The 23347-nt window shown below is 42.0% G+C and overlaps 1 protein-coding gene across 2 annotated transcripts in view; it reads left to right on the top strand.

Moving 5' to 3' along the window:
* slc15a4 (solute carrier family 15 member 4) overlaps positions 1 to 22941 on the top strand; it is a 42830-nt gene extending 19889 nt beyond the window's left edge. For both annotated transcript variants that reach the window (XM_088994594.1, XM_088994595.1), the window contains 2 exons: positions 9843 to 10001; positions 21696 to 22941. In XM_088994594.1, coding sequence (XP_088850720.1) covers positions 9843 to 10001; positions 21696 to 21847 — 311 coding nt within the window. In that variant the 3' untranslated portion in view covers positions 21848 to 22941. The remainder of the gene's footprint in view (positions 1 to 9842; positions 10002 to 21695) is intronic.
* The last annotated feature ends 406 nt before the right edge of the window (positions 22942 to 23347 follow it).

Raw genomic sequence — 23347 nt, forward strand, 5'->3', positions numbered from 1 at the left:
CCTTCTTTAATCAATTGCAAACATTGATACTTTCCTATTCAGAACTATTTGAATCATATTCATAACTGGATGTGTAACAAGAAAGCATATTCTCTGAATCTGAAGCCATTGTTTTGATTCTCGAGCAAGGCAAGACGTCTTGGCGTGACATCATGATCTGGGGGCGGGACTTTCTGAAAATGCCCAATTCGCAGCTCAATTTTTTGCAGATTTTGGACACTTTAATTCATTTTTATTGGTGTTTTGCATTTCACGAAACATATCAGCCTGCGTGTTTGGGTATTTTAGATGCTATAAAACGTTTTTCTGATGTCAGTTGGGAAACAAAAAAGTGATGTCGGTTGTCCTTTAAGGTTCGCATTGCTCTAATACCAATGTTTTTATACTCCTAATATAGGTATGTATTTGTGAGGGAGCTGCCCTTTTGGTTTTAAAAAGCAAACATATTCAGACACCGCTCTGTAATCTCTCCAGACAGATGTAGCTATTGGGCCTTATTTGAAAAATCACATGAGGTGCCATGAAATTATCAATGTCAGCTTGCAGGCAGGAAGGTCTGGTGGTGGAAAATAAGACTCCCCCAACCCCTTATGCTTTCCATCTGTCTCTGCAAACAGTGTGATTTGTCTTCCAGAAACGTAAAATGTGGTTGTCTTCCAGACTATGGCATAGTGTAGCACAGGGGTCGGGAACCTTTTTGACTAAGAGAGCCATAAAAGTGTGTGCGCGCGGCCACTTTTCAAGAAAATGTCAGATTGTATTTTTTAAAATAACTTTGTGATAGTACTCACCGTTAAAATGAATGGTATTCCTATCCAACGAACGATCGTGTCTCTAGGCGAAGTTACTGCTAGCTAGCCTGCACACGGCTCATAAGCTTCCACACTTGCTATCTGCAATATACTTCTCACAGAAGTATATTGATGCTAACGTTAACATGGGATGGGGATTGTTAAAATGTCACTGACATTCGACTGTTTCATCAAGGAATTGTTTCATTGCAAATTAGAATCAGAACATTTTCTCTCCTCAAAGGCGAATGCTCCGGTGCATTCAAGCTGAAGTGCACTCATTGGGCTCATTTAAAGGACAACCGAAATGAGAATAATACGTTCCCAGGTTTCCATAAAATATACTTTTCAACTAAATAAGGACAACCGACGTCACTTTTTTGTTTCTTAACTGACATCAGAAAAATTAAAAACTGAAAAACTGACACCAGATTCGAAGAATATGCTTTCTTGTTACACATCCAGTGATGAATATGATTCAAATAGTTCTGAAGAGGAAAGCATACAAGTTTGCAATCGATTAAAGATTTTTTTCCGTGTCATTTTGAGGCAAACGGGCAGGGGGGAATGTCCCACCCAAAAATGGCGACCAGCTCCCGTGAGGAATGAATCAGCCCGTTTCCACAGGCTGATAAATTCCTTCCATGGAGCTTGGACGCCCTCTTCTGGCGGCTTTTGGGTGCAACATCAAGATTTTCAAACAAACAGTACAGCAAAATACATTGACGTGATGAAGGACTGCTACAATGTGTCTTTTTGTCGGTCAGGGGGGGGTGTCCTTTCATGACGTAACATGAGGACTCGTCACCAACTCAAAAACAAGACTTCCTGAATATTCAGCGCGAGTCTTAAAATGTAAAATATAGCTATATGCGGTGGAATCTTTGTAAAATACGCTCAGTAGAAGTCATTTGAAGCCATTTTACAAATTATGGACACAACTTGCCCGGAGACGTCGGTTGTCTTTTAAAGGGGTGTTTACCTGTTTCAACATGACGGCCAGTATCATCCAATCAAAAAGGCGCTTTCGGCCAACCTAGGTCAGTGTCATCTAATCAAAATTGCGCTTTCCGCCAACTGCAGCCCCGACAGGAAATGAACGGTGAAAAAAACGAGAATATGTATTTAGTTTCATCAGTGAGCCATATGAAATCATCAAAAGAGCCATATATATATATATATATATATATATATATATATATATATATATATATATATATATATATATATATATATATATATATATATATATATATACATACATATATACATCAGTGGTGGGCCATCAGGGCCAGCAAGGCCTTCTCTGCTGGCCTAACATGATCAGACATCATAATTATAATAAAAGTCAATTTCATTAAAAAAGTATTTTTTCTAAATATATATATATTTATTCTACATACTGTTTTCTTGATGTTATATCATATCCATTTGGTTATGCTCCTTTCAGTGTTGTAGTTTTAGGTCAGAGTTTTTTTTTTAATTGACATTTTTTTAAACAGTTAGAAAAGGGAGAACATGGTCACATTGAGCATCATCTTGTCAAGACATCAAAACAAAACATAGATCACATGACCATCTCAGTAAGACGTTTTACATTTCTTACAATTCCGCTGATGCAATGTCCTGTTCACTATGCCATATAAGAAAGAAAAGTAAAACAAATAATGAAAAGAAAAAAAAAACACAAAACTAGGTCAGAGTTTTTAATCCAATCAGAATTCAGCTAGTTTGTGTCGCCAGGCTGTATGAAATCTGACCGACGCCTTCAGAATCAACAGTAAGGGTGTCTGTGCGCTGTACATGAACAGGCACATGTAGTTGATATACAGTTGCGATAGCCAATCAGATCACGAGTTGGCACAGTAAGGCCAGCTAGAGGGCCTCGCGTTGAACATGACGTACGCGTCCTGTGATTGGATACTCACTTTACCTCAGCCCTCAGCCCGGAAACCCGGAAACTTTAGCAGAAAAACCAAGTATATCTACTCGCTTTTTTAACCCACAATGGCTGAAGGAGAGGACAACTCGCTGTCGCATGTAGGTAAGCCTATACTCAAGAACAAATGAAAAAGATTTGTTTACTTTTATTTTCAACAAATAGTTCGTTTTGTGAACGTCTTGTTGTTTTTCTTATATTAAACTGACATTTTGTAATTTAGCGTAAAATCTTGTTAAAGATTGCATATTATTGGTGGACTTCATAAAACTTTGTGGACAAATGATTTTAAATTTCCTTTTATCTTTAAGTGTTTGCAGTATCACGTATAGTGACAAGTTCTAATTGCTGATGCAGATTTATTGATGTTTGCTCCGGAAAATAACCTGTGTTGTAGACGATTAAGGTGATGCCACTCCCAGTACTGCGTGCGTGTGCTTTTGTAAATGATATCTCCAGCCGTTGTGTCATAAATTATGGTATTACGAGGGATATTTGTTCAAGTCGGACTAAGCAGGACTTCACTGAAGGCCACTGATATATATATATATATATATATATATATATATATATATATAGGGGCGGCCCGGTAGCCGAGTGGTTAGCACACCGGCTTCACAGTGCAGAGGTCGGTTTTCCCTGTGTGGAGTTTGCATGTTCTCCCCGGACCCGCGTGGGTTTTCTCCGGGTCCTCCGGTTTCCTCCCACACTCCAAAAACATGCATGGCAGGCAGACTGAACACTCCAAATTGTCCCTAGGTGTGAGTGTGAGAGTGACTGTTGTATGTCTTTGTGTGCCCTGCGATTGGCTGGCAACCAATTCAGGGTGTCCCCCGCCTCGTGCCCGAAGACAGCTGAGATAGGCTCCAGCAACCCCCGCGACCCTAATGAGGAATAAGCGGTACGGAAAATGAGATGAGATGAGATGAGATGAGATATTTCGTCTCGTCGAGGACAGCACAGAGGCACTCATCCTGGCTGCCCAAGAGCAGGCCCTGAACACCAGAGCCATCGAGGCAGGGATATACCACACCAGACAAGACCCAAGGTGTAGGTTGTGCAAAGAGGCACCTGAGACAATCCAACACATAACTGCAGTGTGTAAGATGCTAGCAGGGAAAGCCTACATGGAGCGCCATAACCAGGTGGCTGGCATAGTCTACCGAAACATCTGTGCGGAGTATGGACTGGAAATCCCACGGTCAAAATGGGAAACACCTCCCAAGGTGGTGGAGAATGACAGAGCAGAGATCCTGTGGGACTTCCAGATACAGACTGACAAGGTGGTAATGGCCAACCAACCAGATATCGTGGTCATAGATAAAGGGAAAAGGAAAGCCGTTGTCGTGGATGTAGCGGTCCTGAGTGATGGAAACATCAGAAAGAAGGAACATGAGAAAATCGAGAAATACCAAGGGCTCAGAGAGGAGCTGGAGAGAGCCTGGAAGGTAAAGGTGACAGTCGTGCCTGTGGTGGTCGGAGCACTCGGGGCAGTGACCTCCAAACTGGACGAGTGGTTGCAACAGATCCCGGGAACAACATCGGATATCTCGGTCCAGAAAAGCGCAGTGCTGGGAACAGCACGGATACTGCGCAGAACCCTCAAGCCTGGCCTCTGGTAGAGGACCCGAGCTGAAATGGGGGACAGACACCACCCATGGTGGGTGAGACCAGGATATATATATATATTTACGATTACAACCGATTACAACGGCTATGTGAAGTGCCACCTGAAAGTCTCATGGAAACTGTGAATGCAGCACTGAGAACGATCCCGACCGGAACGATCACGGAAACCAATGAGCTGATATACACCTCAGCATCAGTGATCCTAGAGATGCTTGGCTACAAGAGCAACCATGAGAGCCACAAGATTCATTACCCACCATGGAAAAGACGGTTGGAGGCCAAGATCAAGGCAGCTCCGAAAGATGTGAGTCAATTGACGGAGACCCAGAGAGGTGTGAATAAAAGGCCAATACCCAAAAGGTACATGCAGATAACCATACCTGAAGCACTCGAAACTGCCAAACAAAGGCTCCAGGCCTTGTCCAGTCGCCTAAAGAGGGACACGAAAGAGAATGAGGCCAGAAAAATAAACAGGCTGTTCGCAACACAACCTGCAAAAGTGTACGCTCAGTGGCAGGGTTCTAACAGCAGAGCAGACCCTCCAAGGCTGGAAACTGAAAGATACTGGAAAGGCATATGGGAGAAGGAGGTCTCACATAACAGCAGTGCACAATGGCTGGTGACTCTGAAAGAGGAGCACAGAAACCTCCCTGAACAGAACCCAGTTAGCATCACAGCGACAGATATACAAGGAAGAGGCTCAGGTATGAAAAACTGGACGGCACCAGGCCCGGATATGGTCCACACCTACTGGCTAAAGAAACTCACAGCTCTCCACGAGCGCCTAGCAGCACAAATGAACCAGTTGCTGATGGATGCGACTCACCCAGGATGGCTAACCGAAGGGCGAACAATCCTGATCATGAAGGATTCCTCAAAGGGTGCAGTTCCTTCCAACTATCGGCCAATAACCTGTCTCTCCACAACATGGAAGCTCATGTCAGGCATCATTGCGGCTAAGATAAGTGGACACATGGATCAATACATGAGCAAAGCACAGAAAGGCATTGTTAGAGATACTAGAGGTGCCAAACATCAGCTGCTGGTTGACAGAACAGTCGCTCAAGACTGCAGGTCCCGACATACCAACCTGTGCACAGCCTGGATTGATTACAAGAAAGCATATGACTCGATGCCACACACATGGATCACTGAATGCTTGGAGTTGTATAACTCCCTGGAGTTGTCGCCTGTCAACTCCACTCTCACCTCACTCACAATAACCTCTACGAACAATTCCAGTCTGGTTTCCGTCCCCGCCACAGCACTGAATCAGCCCTCATAAAAATCACGAACGACCTTCTCATAGCAGCAGATACCGGCTCCCTCTCTATTCTCATCCTTCTTGATCTATCTGCGGCCTTTGACACCATTTCTCACCCCATCCTGCTCAACCGACTCTCCACTCTAGGCGTGACACACACCCCACTCAGTTGGTTTCACTCCTACCTCACTGGCCGCTCACAGTTTATCCAAATTACCTCATTCACTTCACGGTCCTCCCCTGTGTCTTCTGGTGTGCCCCAAGGTTCTGTCCTGGGGCCCCTTCTCTTTATTATATACCTTCTTCCCCTTGGTGATATCTTCCGCAAATTTGGAATTTATTTTCACTGCTTCGTGGATGACACCCAGCTCTACCTCTCCAGTAAACCTGACGCCTCTCTTCCACCTGCATTCCTTACACTTTGCCTCTCAGAAATCAAATCCTGGTTTTCTCATAACTTTCTCAAACTAAACAGCGAAAAAACTGAACTTCTCCTTGTCGGTACAAAATCCACCCTTCACAAAGCAAACAGTTTCTCTCTCACCATTGACAATTCTACCGTGTCCCCCGCCCTTCAGGTTAAGAGCCTGGGTGTCATCCTTGATAGCACACTATCTTTTCACTCCCACATAAATAACATAGCCCGGTCTGCATATTTTCACCTTCGCAATATCAATCGTCTCCGTCCCTCTCTCACCCCTCACACCACTGCTATCCTCGTCCACAGTCTCGTCACCTCCCGTATCGATTATTGTAATTCACTTCTTTTCGGGGTCAATCAAAAATGTCTCCATAAACTCCAAATAGTCCAAAATTCCTCAGCCCGGATCATTACAAAAAACCCCTCATTTCACCACATCACTCCTGTCCTCCAACAGCTCCACTGGCTCCCTGTTAAACTCCGTATTGAATTCAAGATACTTCTGTTTACATTTAAAGCCATCCATAACCTTGCCCCCCCCTATCTGTCTGACCTAATTCAAATCTCTGTTCCTACTCGGGCCCTCAGATCCTCTTCCTCCCTGCACCTCGACACGCCCTCTGCCCGTCTCACAACGATGGGGTGCAGAGCTTTCAGCCGCTCCGCTCCTAAACTCTGGAACTCACTTCCACCCAACATCCGCAACATTGACTCCCTTCCTACTTTCAAATCTCACCTGAAAACCCACCTCTTTAAACTTGCTTACATGGTCTAATTTATTATGCTGTTTTATTATTTATTGCTTTATGCATGATTTTACTGTTTTGTGTGTTGTCTTTGTTGTAAAGTGTCCTTGAGTGTTCAGAAAGGCGCTTGTAAATTAAATGTATTATTATTATTATTATTAAGGTCAACAGGACCCTGAGAGCCTTCGTTGCAAACTCGATGAGGATATGTAAAACCACACTTGAAGCCAATGGCAAGCCACTAACGCAAGTGTCCATCAAATGTGGCATATACTAAGGTGATGCACTCTCCCCACTGCTGTTCTGCAGCCAGATAATCGCCAAGACAGGCTATGGATACCGCCTCAGAAATGGAGCTACGATCAGTCACCTCCTCTACATGGATGACATAAAGCTGTATGCTAAGAGCGAAAGGGACATAGACTCCCTGATCCACACAACCAGGATCTACAGCAGTGATATAGGAATGTCATTCGGGCTGGAGAAATGTAGCCGGATGGTGACTAAGAGGGGCAAGGTAGTTCACACTGAAGGGGTCTCACTCCCTGAAGGAACAATAGCAGACATTGAAAACAGCAACAAGTACCTCGGTATACCACAGGCCAATGGCAACCTCGAACTAGCAACAAGGAAAGCGGCTACGACCAAATACCTCCAGCGGGTGAGGCAAGTCCTCAGAAGCCAGCTCAATGGCAAGAACAAGACCCGGGCAATAAACAGCTATGCCCTGCCAGTGATCAGATACCCTGCAGGAATAATAAGGTGGCCACGGATGTTAAGACCCGAAAACTCCTCACCATGCACGGAGGGTTCCATCCCAAGTCCAGCACCCTGAGACTGTACACAAGCCGTAAGGAAGGAGGCCAGGGACTAGTGAGTGTGAGAGCCACTGTCCAGGATGAAACATCCAAGCTCCATGAATACATCAAAGAGAAGGCTCCAACGGATGATGTACTCAGAGAATGTCTGTGACAATGGGGAACAGAGGATGAGGTGCTGGAAGAGGGACAATCATGGGAGGAAAAGCCCCTACACGGGATGTACCACCGAACCATAGCAGAAGTGGCTGATCTCAAGAAGTCCTATCAGTGGCTAGAGAGGGCTGGCCTAAAGGACAGCACAGAGGCACTCATCCTGGCTGCCCAAGAGCAGACCCTGAACACCAGAGCCATAGAGGCAGGGATATACCACACCAGACAAGACCCAAGGTGTAGGTTGTGCAAAGAGGCACCTGAGACAATCCAACACATAACTGCAGGGTGTAAGATGCTGGGAGGGAAAGCCTACATGGAGCGCCATAACCAGGTGGCTGGCATAGTCTACCGAAACATCTGTGCGGAGTCTGGACTGGAAACCCCAAGGTCAAAATGGGAAACACCTCCCAAGGTGGTGGAGAATGACCGTGCAAAGATCCTGTGGGACTTCCAGATACAGACCGACAAGATGGTAATGGTCAACCAACCAGATATCGTGGTCATAGATAAAGGGGAAAGGAAAGCCGTTGTCGTGGATGTAGCGGTCCCGAGTGATGGAAACATCAGAAAGAAGCAACATGAGAAATACCAAGGGCTCAGAGAGGAGCTGGAGAGAGCCTGGAAGGTAAAGGTGACAGTCGTGCCTGTGGTGGTGGTCGGAGCACTCGGGGCAGTGACCCCCAAACTCGACGAGTGGTTGCAACAGATCCCGGGAATAACATCGGATATCTCGGTCCAGAAAAGTGCAGTGCTGGGAACAGCACGGATACTGCGCAGAACCCTCAAGCTTCCTGGCCTCTGGTAGAGGACCCGAGCTGAAATAAATGGGGATCAGACACCACCCATGGTGGGTGAGATGAGGATTTTATATATATATATATATATATATATATATATATATATATATATATATATATATATATATATATATATATATATATATATATATATATATATATATACACACACACACACACACATACACCAGGGGTTCCCGACCCCACGAGCAAATGCAGTCAGACTAAAGGCAATTACCCCTTATGCCCCTGCACTCATTTACTGCCAGACGATGTGCAAATATGTCCACTCCAGTGCCAGGGTTTTTGTTTTCACTCAAATGGCAGGACCCACAGAATATTGAGTTTTAGGACTACATAAACATTCAATGCAGTGTAAGAAACTCTTCTTTTCTTTAATCAGAAAAGAAAGTTTATTTCGAGTTTACTTGGTTGTAGAGTTATTTGCATTCAAAATGGGGGCGGCTGTACAAAAGGTAAATTTGCCCCCTCGTGAGAGGGAAAACATTGCCAGAGTTCTGACTGAAGCTTGAAACGCTACACAAGAAAAAAACAAACCCTGAATAAATTCTAGATTGGCAGTAAATGTTTAAATCTACCTGTCAAAAACCACAAATGTAAAGTTTCAAAATGCGCTGCCTATGTTGCGACCAAATTGCGCAGTCTATTTTGCAACAATTGCTCAAAGACATATTTATGAAGAATTATTCCCCCCAGATTAACGATTACCAACTATTCTTTTTTTGTACTTCTCACATGCCGTAGCTACCTACTATTGCACTTATTCATTCAGCCAATAAAGGCAGCAGCCAAGCCACTAACAAAATATGGGTGGGGCTGTTACAAGCTCCTTCCTCCCATAGAGGGCATTGATGTGGGGTGCGGGTAGTTCGTTAATTCCTGTTCTCCCCTCCCCCACTTTGGAAGATCCTGCTAATTGCAGAGAGACACACCTGGGTCCTTGGCAGCCTACATAAGTGGTTGCTCCAGACTCACTCATTCACTCTCTCAACTCTGCCTGGAAAGACCTTAGGCCGGTTGGTTCTTTGCATTGACTAGCTTCAATAAAGTCAGCCTACATAAGTGGTTGCTCCAGACTCACTCATTCACTCTCTCAACTCTGCCTGGAAAGACCTTAGGCCGGTTGGTTCTTTGCATTGACTAGCTTCAATAAAGTCATTATTTTTTTAGACCCAACCTGTTTCTGGTGTCCCTTTTATATTACTGGCTCTGCCATCCCATAACATATATTTATGAATAAAGGTGTTCTCTGTTGTGCAGGACTGGAGTTTGCTTACTCGGCCGCGCCCAAGTCTATGCAGAGTGCCATCATGGGGCTCTTCTTCTTTTTCTCTGGGATAGGCTCCTTTGTGGGCTCAGGTTTGTTGGCCATCGTGTCCCTCAAGGAGATTGGCTGGATGTCATCCCACAGAGATTTTGGTAAGAAAATGTTACATTTCAGGATGACACATAACTGCATTATAACACGGTTCATGCAAATGTTTCTAGTGTTTTGGAATATTTTTTCGATAATGGGTAATCTAGACATTTATAAATTGAAACCACAATCATGAAAATCAATGGAAACCCTTGGTCAAATATTCTTGCTTCTTTAAACCGAGACTAATTTAGTCATAACAGCCAACCCAATGTTGACAAAGAATCTGTGTTTTGCTTGATGGAAACTCTTCGAAAGGACAGGAACCTGGTAGGGTCACACAGTGTGATTGGGTAGTTTATGTGGATCTTCATCATCATCACAGATGATTGCCTCTGTGTTGTCCACACGCCACTACACCTGACCAAGCTTGCCACACACTGGAAACTGCTATTGACATTGCATATCTTGCGTGCAAGTGTGGATTTTGAGATTTCGATCTAAGCTGCTGAAAAGTATTTTTCCGGGACAGGCTTTAAGTGTTCATAGATTGTGGTGATTTCAAATCCACTTAAAGGGGTTTGTAAATTAATTATGGAGTGCAGCCCTGTTGTTTCCATGATTGACATGCAACCATATTGACAAGTTCCTACCAACAGAAGGTTACCAACTGAGATAACATTTCTATGGGCATGTGGTAAAGATTAAACAACATACCCACACCCGAATCGTGTCTTATATAGTGTGCCTCAGGAATAAGTGTGATTTTGATTATGTTAGCTCTGTAAAGTGCATTACACGCGTCATAAATCCATCGGTTTCTCACCTTAGCTTCATTTAATGGACACTTTAATGAGAGCCAGATTGCCTGAGAGACGCCTTTTGTTTTTCAAAGACATAATTTCAATGGTGAGTTAAATAAATGGAACAAAACACCCTTCTGGCCACAAATGAAAAAAACAAGTAAATAAAAATGAACAGATTTAAAACTGATGACACAAAGCTTAGGTATAAAGTACAGTCAAGAATTGCACGTTGGGTTTTGTGGCTGTTTTTCACAGCTTGTTAGATGTTACCGTCTTGAGTCCTCTTTGCACTCAAGGTGGAAAAGATTCAGCTCATTTCCACGGCTGCAGGCATAATGGTGTTCGTCCATGGCTGCAGGCATAATGGTGTTCGGTAAACAGCTTTCTGGGTGAACTGTTCTGAGTTTTACTGAGCCACGCTGGCCTGAAGATAGATGAGAAACATTAATCACAGGCCGGGAGTCTGATTACATCTCACTGCTCAACTTTAGTGAAGCTCTCCCCTGAGCATTAACATGGAGATGGAACTGCTAGTCCAGCATCACACAGCTTGACGCTGTCACTCTGTCTCCACCAGCTCATCCTGGAAAAGTTTCTGTCTCAAAGTGTCTTTCAATCTTGCTTGATGTTGTTGGCAGGTGTGTTTATAATAATAATAATACATTTCCTTTTCAAGCGCCTTTCAAAACTCTCAAGGTCACTTTACAGTCCCAGGATACACAGAAGTAAACAGTGATGTTGCAGGCAGTTTAGGTTTGTGGATTTTGCTAACTTGATTCTAAATGTGTAAATGTACAGTTGTTCCATATGTAGGGGGTTAGAAACGACCTCTGTTATTGTATGTTAGTCGATTAGACTACCAAGTCAGGAGAGGGCGCTACACGCCTGTGAGTGGAACAGAGGAAGGCGACGTAGGCTCAGCTCACGCATGCGCAGTTGTCATAAATGCCGTTGTGTGAAGCTGATTAACACGGTTGTCTCGTGTCGTGTTTCCTCGTCGTTCACAGGTATTCAAAATAATAAGTGTTAGACATTCTCAAGATGTTAAAGTACTTGGGGACTTATTGGGCGATGCTAGATATGAAACCTTGTTTTGTGGCTTTGACGAATATTTTGTGGCTTTGATGAATTTGGATTTTTGGATGTCAATTGTAGTTCCCAGTACAACACACACGAGCGGGCAGACGTGCATAAGCATGTGCGAATGTGGAGGATATATACAATGTATAGATGTTGAATGGATAGATCTACACATGAATGTATTCTGATATTGAAATTGATGTTTTGATGAGTAAGTGGTCATAAATGCCGTTGTGTGAAGCTGATTAACACGGTTGTCTCGTGTCGTCTTTCCTCGTCGTTCACAGTGCTACCTGTCTGTGAAGCGCTTTGGACCGACCCAGGTATCCCCTAGGCCTGAGGCCGGTTACACATACACATTTTGACACAAAGAAAAGGTGAGCGTTGCAAGGTTTAAACATTGATGAGGCTAATCTTGAAAGTATATTTTAATGCTAATTAAGTAAAGACAAACCAATTTTTATGACTCAATCAGTACTGCTGATTGAGCTTGGGAAGGTATTCTTCTTTTCCTTTCGGCTTTTCCCTTCAGGGGTCGCCACAGCGAATCAATGTCCTCCATCTAACCCGGTTTTGTGCATCCTCTTCTCTCACACCAGCTACCTTCATGTCCTCTTTGACAACATCCATAAACCTCCTCTTCGGTCTTCCTCTCGGTCTCCTACCTGGCAGTTCAAGGCTCAGCATCCTTCTCTCGATATAGTCTCCTCTGGACATGTCCAAACCGACTCAGTCTGGCCTCTCTGACTTTGTCTCCAAAGCCTCTGATATGAGTTGTCCCTCTCTTCTTTTCCTTTCGGCTTTTCCCTTGACAGGGTCGCCGCAGCAAATGAGTGTCCTCCGTCTTTAGAGGTTTGCTCCGCATGTTAGTTTTGGCCAAGCTTTTACGTCGGATGCCCTTCCTGACACAACCCTCTGTATTTTTTCGGGCTAATGTACTCATTCCTGATCCTATCCAACCTGGTCACTCCCAAAGAAAACCTCAACATTGTCAGCTCTGCTACCTCCAGCTCTGATTCCTGTCTTTTCTTCAGTGGCACTGTCTCCAGTCCAAAAATCATGGCTGGTCTCACCACTGTTTCTTTACACTTTTCCTTTCATCCTAGCTGAAACCCGTCTATCACACATCACACCTCACATTTTTCTCCAGCCGCTCCAGCCTGCCTGGAGACACGCCTCTTTACCTCTTTTCCACACTCTCCATTGCTCTGGACAGTGGACCCCAAGTACTTACAATCCTCCACCTTATTTATCTCTTCTCCCTGCAGCATCACTCTTGCACTTGGATCTCTCTCATTCACACACATATATTCCATCTTGCTGCAACTGATCTTCATTCCTCTCCTTTCCAGGGCATATCTCCACATCTCCAGTTTCTCCGCCACCTGTTCCCCGTTCTCGCTACAGATCACAATGTCATCTGCAAACATCATGGTCCAAGGAGATTCTTGTCTAACATCGTCTGTCAGCCTGTCCATCACCATAGCAAATAAGAAGGGCTCATAGCTGACCCCTGGTGGAGTCCCATCTCCACCTTGAATCCCTCCGTCACACCGACAGCACACATTACAACTGTCTTACAGTCATGATACATGTCTTGCACTGCTCTGACATACTTTTCTGTCACTCCAGACTTCCTCATGCAATACCACAGCTCTTCTCTGGGCACCTTGTCATACACTTTCTCAAAGACACAATGCAATTCCTTCTGACCTTCTCTACACTTCTCTATCAGCATTCTTAAAGCAAACACTGCATCCATCATACTCTTTTTTTTGGCATGAAGCCATACTGCTCCTCACAAATGTTCACTTCTGCTCTTAGGCTAGCTTCAACTACTCTTTCCCATAGTTTCATTGTATGGCTCATCAACTTTATTCCTCTGTAGTTAGTACAACTCTGCACATCGCCCTTGCTCTTAAAAATGGGCACGAGTACACTTCGTCTCCATTCTTCAGGCATCTGTTCACCATCTAAGATCTTGTTAGAAGATTTGTTGAAGGTGATCTTCCTAAAAGTGGACTTGTGTTTGCTTGTATTGATAATATTTTATTCTATATCACCATATACTGTATGTCGGTAACCCTATTTACTTGGTGCACACTCAGACCACCTGCATATCGGTCAATCAAAACTTGGGGAAAAAAATCTCCCATTACACACATACCATATTTTCTGCAATATAAGGCACTTGTGAGTACATGTCAGTGAATGGCCTATTTTAAAACTGTTTTCAGATTTCACCGCATTGTAAGAGGCATAGAATAGAAGCTGCAATAGTTGCTGTGATACATCCACTACAATGAAGGTAATAAAATACAATACATATTCAACAAAGCTTAATTTATCTTTTAGTCTGCACAATCACTGCAGCTGTAATAAAGCGCTTCAAATCTGTGTAAGCTCTCAGTCGTACAGGAGTGGTCCATCGATGAAAAGGTTTCTTCAGCCGTCATCTGTACTTCTTTGAAAGTACAGACTTCAGATTTCAAAGAAGTACAGATGATGGCTGAATAAACCTTTTCATCGAAAGCGCTTTAACTCACTCCTCCCGGCAAACGACTACAGTCGTTGTGTTTTTACTTCCGTGTATCCCGAGTCACGCCTCCAGTCGGGCTGAAGCGATAGCAAGTAATGCCGGATGCCGACTACAGGCGGGCCGTGAATAGATGTTAACCCTTTACGGACAATTGTGCTTCTAGATCAAGACAATGAAAGGTAGCAGATCAAGTGCCGATTGAAACTGATGCGGCACAAGTTACATGTCCCTTTAAAACAGATTATATGCAGCGTTGCCTTTAAGAGCGTCAGTGACATCATCTCCTTCATGCGCAACACATGCGCAACACAATGTGCATCTTCAAAGCGCCTTCTATTTTTCGTCATGGATGAAATACCATGTAAGTATATGTTGTAACTATTTTATGAGCTATTCAGAAGAGGTTTACCTTGATACTGAAATGCATAAACTAACGCTAACTTAGTTGTATTAAGTTCATCCTGTCTACTTGATTTTTAAAATTTTATTGTAGGTGTTCAAATACCTGAGATGTTTCGGCGTATACTTCCGCCTTCGTCAGAGTAGGCGGAAGTATACGCCGAAACACCACTGTCTGTAAGAAAATAATCTGTTTTAAACTAACGTTAACTTGTTTATTTACCGAGAAATATTACAAATAAGGAGTGTCCCGAATTCTGAACATTCTAACGTTAACGCTAATGTTGATATAATTGATCCTGACTTGGTACCCGATGCGAATAATTGTAAGTGAATGGTGCGTTTTCCACTAATAGCAGTACCTCATAGCTTTGCATTCTCAATATGATTATTGAAACGGAGGTCCATATGTTTTTTTCTAAAATACCCATGTACTATATATCTTTCCAGATCCTTATGAGAATTAAATAGATGACCATGTTGATGAAGACATTTTGGCATCTGACACAGTCGGGACTGTTGCATTGATAAACTTCTATCACAATTCAAATACTTTCGGGCTGATCAACTACGTGCTTCATACGCTATCTCCAGGAATTCACTCAAATGGTGGAAATACCTGTTCTGGTTTATAGTGGATATTTGTATTTGCAATGGATTTATACGGATGAAACCATCAAGTGAAAAACAGAACAGGTCTCCTCCGAAAAAGGACTCAGTTAGAATTCAGGACAAACTTAGCTCATCAGTTGTTTGGCAATTACAAAAGGAAAAGAAAAAGAGAATGCATGAAGGAGAATGACCCTGTTGCCCTCCTTCATTGGCCAGTAGAATTGGATAAAAAGAGAACATGTAAAGAGTGTGCAAAGAAGAAAATTTGTCGCGAGCCAAGAACAGGTTGTGAGCAATGCAAGGTGAACCTATGGATTCCATGTTTTAAACCACAGGTGTCAAAGTCAGGCCCGGGGGCCAAATCAGGCCCGCCACATAATTTTTTTCAGCCCGCGAAGACAAATCAAACTTGTGAAATTCCATCATACTTGCTAAAATCCGAACCAAAATGTCATATTTTCGGATGTAAACCACAATAAGTCATTTTCTTGACTTTAGATTTGAAAACTAGTTATTAATTATTTTATTCAGCGTTCTGTATGTAATATGTGGCGGGGATTAAACATTTTAATGGCTTCCCCAAATTCATAATGGCCCTCAGGAGGAAACCATATCTACAATGTGGCCCGCGGCAAAAAAACGACTTTGACACCCCTGTTTTAAACCATACCACAAATAAAAACATACTGAATTATTTTAAATGCATTCTAGGTTTATTCCATGCATATGTGACTTGTGAATGCATTTTGTTGTAATTTGCAGGTTTTGGGAAAAAAATCTTCATTAACATTGCAATAATTTTCTAAAACTTCAATCAATTTCACAAAAAAACGTTATTTTATTCTATTATATGTTATGAAAGTGTACTGAAAGTTTCATAAAGATTGAACAACAAATAAAGAAGTTATAACAGTTTATTTGAACACGCGTTAGTTATGAATTTCCTGCTGAAGCCAATCAGGCTAGCAAAGCTAGGCTGCAGGCTCTGTAGGCTGTGAGGGAAGAAATGCAAAATGCCTGCTAGGGAGGAAATAGTTAAAGTACATTTAAAATACCACATGCACAAAATTACAAAATTGAGCCATATATAAAGTGCATCGGAATATTAGGAGCACTGTCAATTTTTCAGAACATGGAATGCTTTTTTTATGTGTACTTCATAGTGTGGAAAATTGTTACATTTCAGGAATGAAGGGAAAAGCCGAAAACAAGACTCAGCAAGACCTGATTTGGTTTTAGCATTTAGCATTATAAAATAGCTCTTCAGGGCGGCCCAGTAGTCGAGTGGTTAGCACACTGGCTTCACAGTGCAGAGGTCGCCGGTTTGCATCCCGCTCCGGCCTCCCTGTGTGGAGTTTGCATGTTCTCACTGGCCCCGCGTGGGCTTTCTCTGGGTCCTCCGGTTTCCTCCCACATTCCAAAAATATGCAATGGCAGGCAGATTGAACACACGAAATTGTCCCGAGGTGTGAGAGTGACTGTTATACGTCTTTGTGTGCCCTGCTATTGGCTGGCAACCAATTCAGGGTGTCCCCTGCCTCGTGCCCGAAGGCAACTGGGATAGGCTCCAGCACCCCCCGCGATACTAATGAGGAATAAGCGGTATGGAAAATGGATGGATGGATGGAAATAGCTCTTCATTACTTCAGTCTGTTAAACCTTTGAAATATGTATTTGTGTAGGTCAATTAAGAGTACCTCATTATGACATGTTTTTAAATGGACTCCTATCTCCCTCCATCTCTCATCTATCAACCAGATTATTTTGGTGTTTATGAATTCTTGATGCATAGTTTTGGTATTTAGGTCCACCTGTCACAATCTAAACATTTGGCCAGATTAAGATTATGACAGAATAAATATGGGGAGCAACACATTTTTCTCTCTCCCTTTTGTCTTTTCTGAACATTGTGGTGCAACGTCATTGTCATTCACTTTTACGATCAGATGGCTCACACTCTTTTGTGTTGAAGACACACTGACAGAAGCACCCGATGTGCATGTTGCATCCTGTCATCTCTGTTTCTTTCTTCTACTGAATGTCTAATTGTCAACAAAGGTGGGCACACAACAGTGAGAGTGACGAAATAACCTTGTGCAAGCACATTGTGAAGTTGTGACGCTCCACTGAGATCAGATGATCATGCAAAGCTTGGAGATCTCATGCGAGTTAATCCTATACTTTGATCAGCAGGATACAACAGGCTGTTAAATCACGTAAGAAAATGAAGGGGTTTGTGTAATGACAGAATATTTTAGGACATCATGCCTCTGATGTGGGGAAATTAATATTTTGTCCGAATGTCTGATGCATGATAAAACATGCGCGTACAAATGGTGGTATATTGGGCTTGTTGGCAAATAGCTTGATCAATTTGCTTGTCTTTACCCAAAACATTTCCATGCCTATTGTAGTCATCAGTGACGTGCAGTCAGGGGAGGCAGGTGAGGCAGTGCCTCACCTGTCATCATGGAAACCTGTCATGGAAATATCAAATGAAAAAAATAACTTAAACAGTTATATGTATTGAGTGATTTGTACTTTAAAGTTATTGTCCATTTAACTTCACCGTTTTTGTATTTTTTTCAAAATCGCTGAATTTTCACATTTACCGTTCAAATACTAAGTAGAGACGAGCGGTGAGGCAGCAGTCGGCTGAGCCTCAACATGGATTGCGCACTCACTATGCTAACTGTGCTGGCTTGCTCTGCAGTGAGACCGCATTGCTGTCCTTCTGCATATCGCTATTAAAGCGTTGAAACAGTTTAGCTGGTGTATATAATGTACAGTCACTGTACATTATAAACACTGTACTACAGTGTTTATTTTGTTTTATTTTTATCAAAACTCTGTGCGTAGGTGATGCACACAGTTCTCCCGCCTCATGACAAGGGGCGCTTGTGATTCCAGAAATACTTGCGACTCCACGGCTGCAGTATAATAGAAAATGGGACAGCAAGCTACAGTAAACAGTTAGCAAGTAAAGTGCAATAGTATACAGTATATAATAGTATACAGATTTTATTGACCCAAGTGCCAAGACGCAAATTCACATTTTTTTAAATATATCCATTTTACATAGATTAAGATACTTTAAAGAAAGACAAAAGCATCGATAAAGTGTTTATCTGGGTTTAACAGCTGGATTTCATACTTGATTTAATATTCCCAGTCCCATGCACACACGTGCATGTGTTCTTTATAGAGTGCATGCCAGAAAGATCAAGAGATAGAAATGGAGCCATATTCTACCCTCATGCATCAGAAGGTCTAATCTGTCTGAAAATTCTCCTCTTATGCCGGCTTGGCCGCCCACCCACACGGGGGTGGCTCCTTCTAGCCCGTGTGACAATGTGAAACTGAAATAAATTACTATGCCTGTCAAGTGTTTCATAGAGAAGCGAAGCCACGTGAAAGCAAGGGGAAAGTCACAGCTAGATAACGGCCTGGCTCAAATCACCCATTTAATCACATGCGCCCAGTAGTGCTAATCTAACAAAAGCTTATCCATCTGGTATCTAAACCATGTGTTTACTTTTTCTACTTTCTGTACAACCCAATAGAAGAAGAGCAACACCTTGGTGATTATAAAAACTCTTGTTGAAGGGCATCTCACATCATTGTATCCATACATACACAATGGAAAAATTGACTACGCTAACTACGCTTGATTAGCCAAAACATGGCATAGGCTCTGTCCATGACCACCACAAACTGCAAGTAAAAGTAAACTATGCACTCCCAAATAAGACACATCAAAAGGCAAAAAAATATCCATCCAAGTGCCTTGTAACCAACATGTTCTAAAAAGTTTACCCAATCCTTAAGATGGACTTCGATGTCTGCCCTGGCGAACTGGAGTGAACAAAATACAACAACAACAACAATTCTCAATTGTGAGAATGACAAGTTATTGTGGAGACCTACATTATGATGGCGAAGTGGGGTTTGTGAAATAGTCAGACGCAGTCATCAACTGAGAGGAAAATTGTTATGATTTCCAGGAGTGCCATCTTTGTCGATTCTCGGGAGTTACATATTTTCCTCCTGCTTTCAACTCAATTGAACAACACAAATTTGGTACCAGTAAATAACCAATTATTAAACTGTCAAGAAGATGAAAGTCTATTTTTTGTATCCTGATTCTAAGGAGAAGAACAAAAGCTGAGACATTTTTAACTCATTTTCTGCCATTCACAAATTTATTCAGAAAATAAAAATATAACGTAGAGCCCTAAAACTTGAATTTGTTCGGGTTTTGTTTTTTTCTTGTTTGGGTGCCAAAAAAGCGCTGGCCATGGCCTCTGGCAATGTTTTTTTTTCCACAAGGGGGCAGCGTTTCCCTTTTTTTCCATGTCAGCGCTTTGTTCCAGCTTCAGCTGTTTTTAAAGCCCTACAAAAACCAATATGTATGACATACATATTGGTTGCAATACATACATTGTATGTATTGTATTGTATTTTAGACAGCCGCCCTAATTTCTAGCTCATATAACTCCAGATTCATATAATTTAGAGGACAACTGACGCCTCCGGACAAGTTGTGTCCATAATTTGTAAAATGGCTTCAAATGACTTCTACTGAGCGTATTTTACAAAGATTCCACCGCATATAGCTATATTTTACGTTTTAAGACTCGCGCTGAATATTCCGGAAGTCTTGTTTTTGCCTTGGTGACGAGTCCTCACATTGCATCACTGAAGGAATGCCCTTGACCGAGAAAGGACACATTGCAGCAGTCCTTTCATCACGTCAATGCATTTTGCGGTACTTTGTTTGGTCTGAAAACTTCATGTTGATCCGTGTTGATGGCAAAATTAGGAGGAAAACACATAAATAACGTGATGGTGAATCGTTGTGTGTTGCACCGAGCATCTATTTGATATTCGCTGACAAAAATTCTAAGGAAACAAATCAGCCGGTTTCCACGGAGCTTTGTCGTCATCTTCTGCCTCTTTTTGCTGCTACATTTCCCCACCTCAAAATGACACGGAATACATTCTTTAATCGATTGCAAACATGGATGCTTTCCTCTTCAGAACTATTTGAATCATATTCATAACTGGATGAGTAACAAGAAAGCATGTTCTCCGAATCTGAAGCCATTGTTTTGATTCTCGAGCAAGGCAAGATGTCGTGGCGTGACACCACGAACCAGGGGGCCGGACCTTCTGAAACTGGCCACTTCCGGTTTCAATTTTTTGCAGTTTCAGCACACTTTAAGTCATTTTTATTGGTGTTTTGACTAAAAATATCATACTGTGTGTTTTGGGTATTTTATTTAGATGCTATAAAACATTTTTCTGATGTCAGTTAGGAAACAAAAAAGTGATGTCGGTTGTCCTTTAGGAATTAACTCATTTTTTTCTGATGAAAGAAGAGTCTCAGGTTTCTTACCGCACAGTGAATGTTTATGTGTAGTCCTAAAACTCAATATTCTGTGGGTCCTGGAATTTCAGTGACAATGACAAAATCCCTGGCACTGTAGTGGACACATTTTTACACATCAGTGAATGAGTTAAGGAGGTAACTTCATGAGGCGTGTTTTTTTTTCCTGATAGCTATTGAGCATACAAAAATAATTTTCCCCATACGTAGAAATAACTCCAGACAGCAGTTGTTGGCAAACTTAAATCTTTTTATTTCAATAACTACAAGGTCATTTTCAATATCTCTTTCGATGCTTCAGCATTATGATAGCAAATAGGTAGAAGTTGCACTCAGATGTAAACACCATCAACCTTCAGTTTCGGCCTCCCAAGTTTATTTGCAGTGACAGCTTTACTTGGGGAAGCTAATCGGAGATTTCTGAGGCAGACAGAACATCGACTCGAGGGGCTTTTACATTTTCATTGTCAGCAATATGCCACGTGTACTGAATTACCAGGAGAAGCTGTGCCTTAAGCACAGTACACAAACTAAATGTTTGTTCTTGAATAATCTCCAGTTAAGGTATCTGTCTGAGCCACTTCCAATCTGATGTATGCCTAATGCCATTTGAGGACATACATTAACATTTTTTTTTTCATTCATGGGAAGGCCCAGGAGGAAGGGTTACTTGAGATTTGTCTTTTTATCGATATGCAGTAAAAAAAAAAAAATACACACCCAAATGGTTGTCAAACGGGTAACTTGACAACCATGACATGCCCGAGCATTGTCAGGACCAACAGGGCTGGGGTTTGCCATGATTTAATGTTTTTAAAAATGTGTTCATTTAGATGTGTCATTTTATCAGTTAGCCACTCTGAAAAAGCATCACCTCCCTGAACTTGCTGCAAATGTGAAGAATAAAGACTGGCTTGTTTTCTTTGTCTAGGAAACATCAATGACTGCTCACTGCACTATTACTTTTTTCTCCTGGCCGGAATTCAAGGCGTCACTCTCCTCATCTTCTTGATCGTTACTTTTAAATATGACAAGCAGAGGGGTCGAGCAGGAAGCCAAAGGCACAGAAACATCTCGTCCTGACCCTGACACACCTGGCTTGTATCGATGACATCCTACCTGCCTGTATTCTTTTTAAAAATGCTTTTGAAAGACTGCATGGCTGCAGAGGCTTCACTGCAAAAAAAGGAAAAAACAGGAAAAAAAACACATGTTGTAGATCACATTAATGGGGTAAAGAGTGTTGGAATGATTTATCATGGTATTGTTTCTTTATAGTATGTCACCAAACCTGGCTTTTTATATCTGCTGTCAACTGTCAAAATCTTTTTTTTAATCACAGTTTAGCAGTTCTATTATTCAGTCAGCAGTGCACTATTCTTCTGACTATCTATTTTGACTCCTGACCTTGGTGTGAAGCAGCAGTATTTTATCAAATCTTTCATATTATTTATAGATATGAATGATGTATTTAAACGTGGTATTTTTGAAACACACACACACGACTGGTGGAGAGTGGGGGTTACAGAGTGTGCAGAAACAATCATTCATTAAAATGTAAATTATGTAATGCAGTTTGTGATGAGAGTCCATATAAACATTTCATATTGTTAAGATTATATAGCTTGAGAAGACATTGACTGTACAAATGTGCCTATTGTCATTTCATTTCTTTATGTTGTCAGTCTACTGGATATCTCTGAGAGCAACATGTTGAAATGACTCAATTTTATTTTGACTGGGCAAAGCTGCAATAGTCACGGTCAGATTGATAAAAAGTTGGAAATACATGAGGAAACTGGAACAATGGCTGAAAGATGCAGTTAATTTGTGTTTTACTTCACTATGTTAGAAAGACGCATGGCAAATGGAGGTTTCAACAAATTTAACAAAGCTTTTTTAACGTTTAAACAAATATTTTGGACTGCTCGCTACCCTTGCCGTGTTGGAAGGAGAGCTGCTGCGTTGTCATACTTCTATTTCAAGCTGTGGAAAACGGTCTCTAAAATTTGAAACCAATCAATGCCTTAAGAAAGGGTGTTTAAAAGGGCATTTAAAACTGCCTTGAGAGAATTTATGAGACTTTACATCATGGCGTAAATGTGTTACAATTGTAAAATTGCATTGGCTTTAAGCATAATAATTGTGTTTGATCAATTAAACAAATATCAATAACATATGTAGTATTGCATTACATTTTTCTGTCTGTCCTCCATTTTGGAACTCTGAACACTGTACAGTATTTTTCCCCCAAAATAATATTTCTAATTTAATCAGTTTCGCTTTTTTTCAAAAGCTGTGTATCGATGAAGAAGCCAGATATTCGAGTGGTTAGCACATCGACTTCATAGTGGAGAGGTACCAGGTTCAATTGCAGCGCTGGCCTCCCTTTGTGGAGTTTGCATGTTGTCTCCGGGACTCCGTTGGTTTTCTCCCACATTCCAAAAACATGCATTGGAGGCTAATTGAACACTCCAAATTATCCCAAGCGGTTGTGAGCGCGAGTGATTGTTTGTCTCTGTGTGCCCTGCGATTGCCAGACTCCTGGTTCAAACTGCCGCTCGCCCAGTGCCCAAAGACAGC

The sequence above is a fragment of the Hippocampus bargibanti genome, linkage group LG04, assembly GCF_051943395.1.
Source record: "Hippocampus bargibanti isolate YZ-2025 linkage group LG04, ASM5194339v1, whole genome shotgun sequence".
Lineage (NCBI taxonomy): Eukaryota > Metazoa > Chordata > Actinopteri > Syngnathiformes > Syngnathidae > Hippocampus > Hippocampus bargibanti.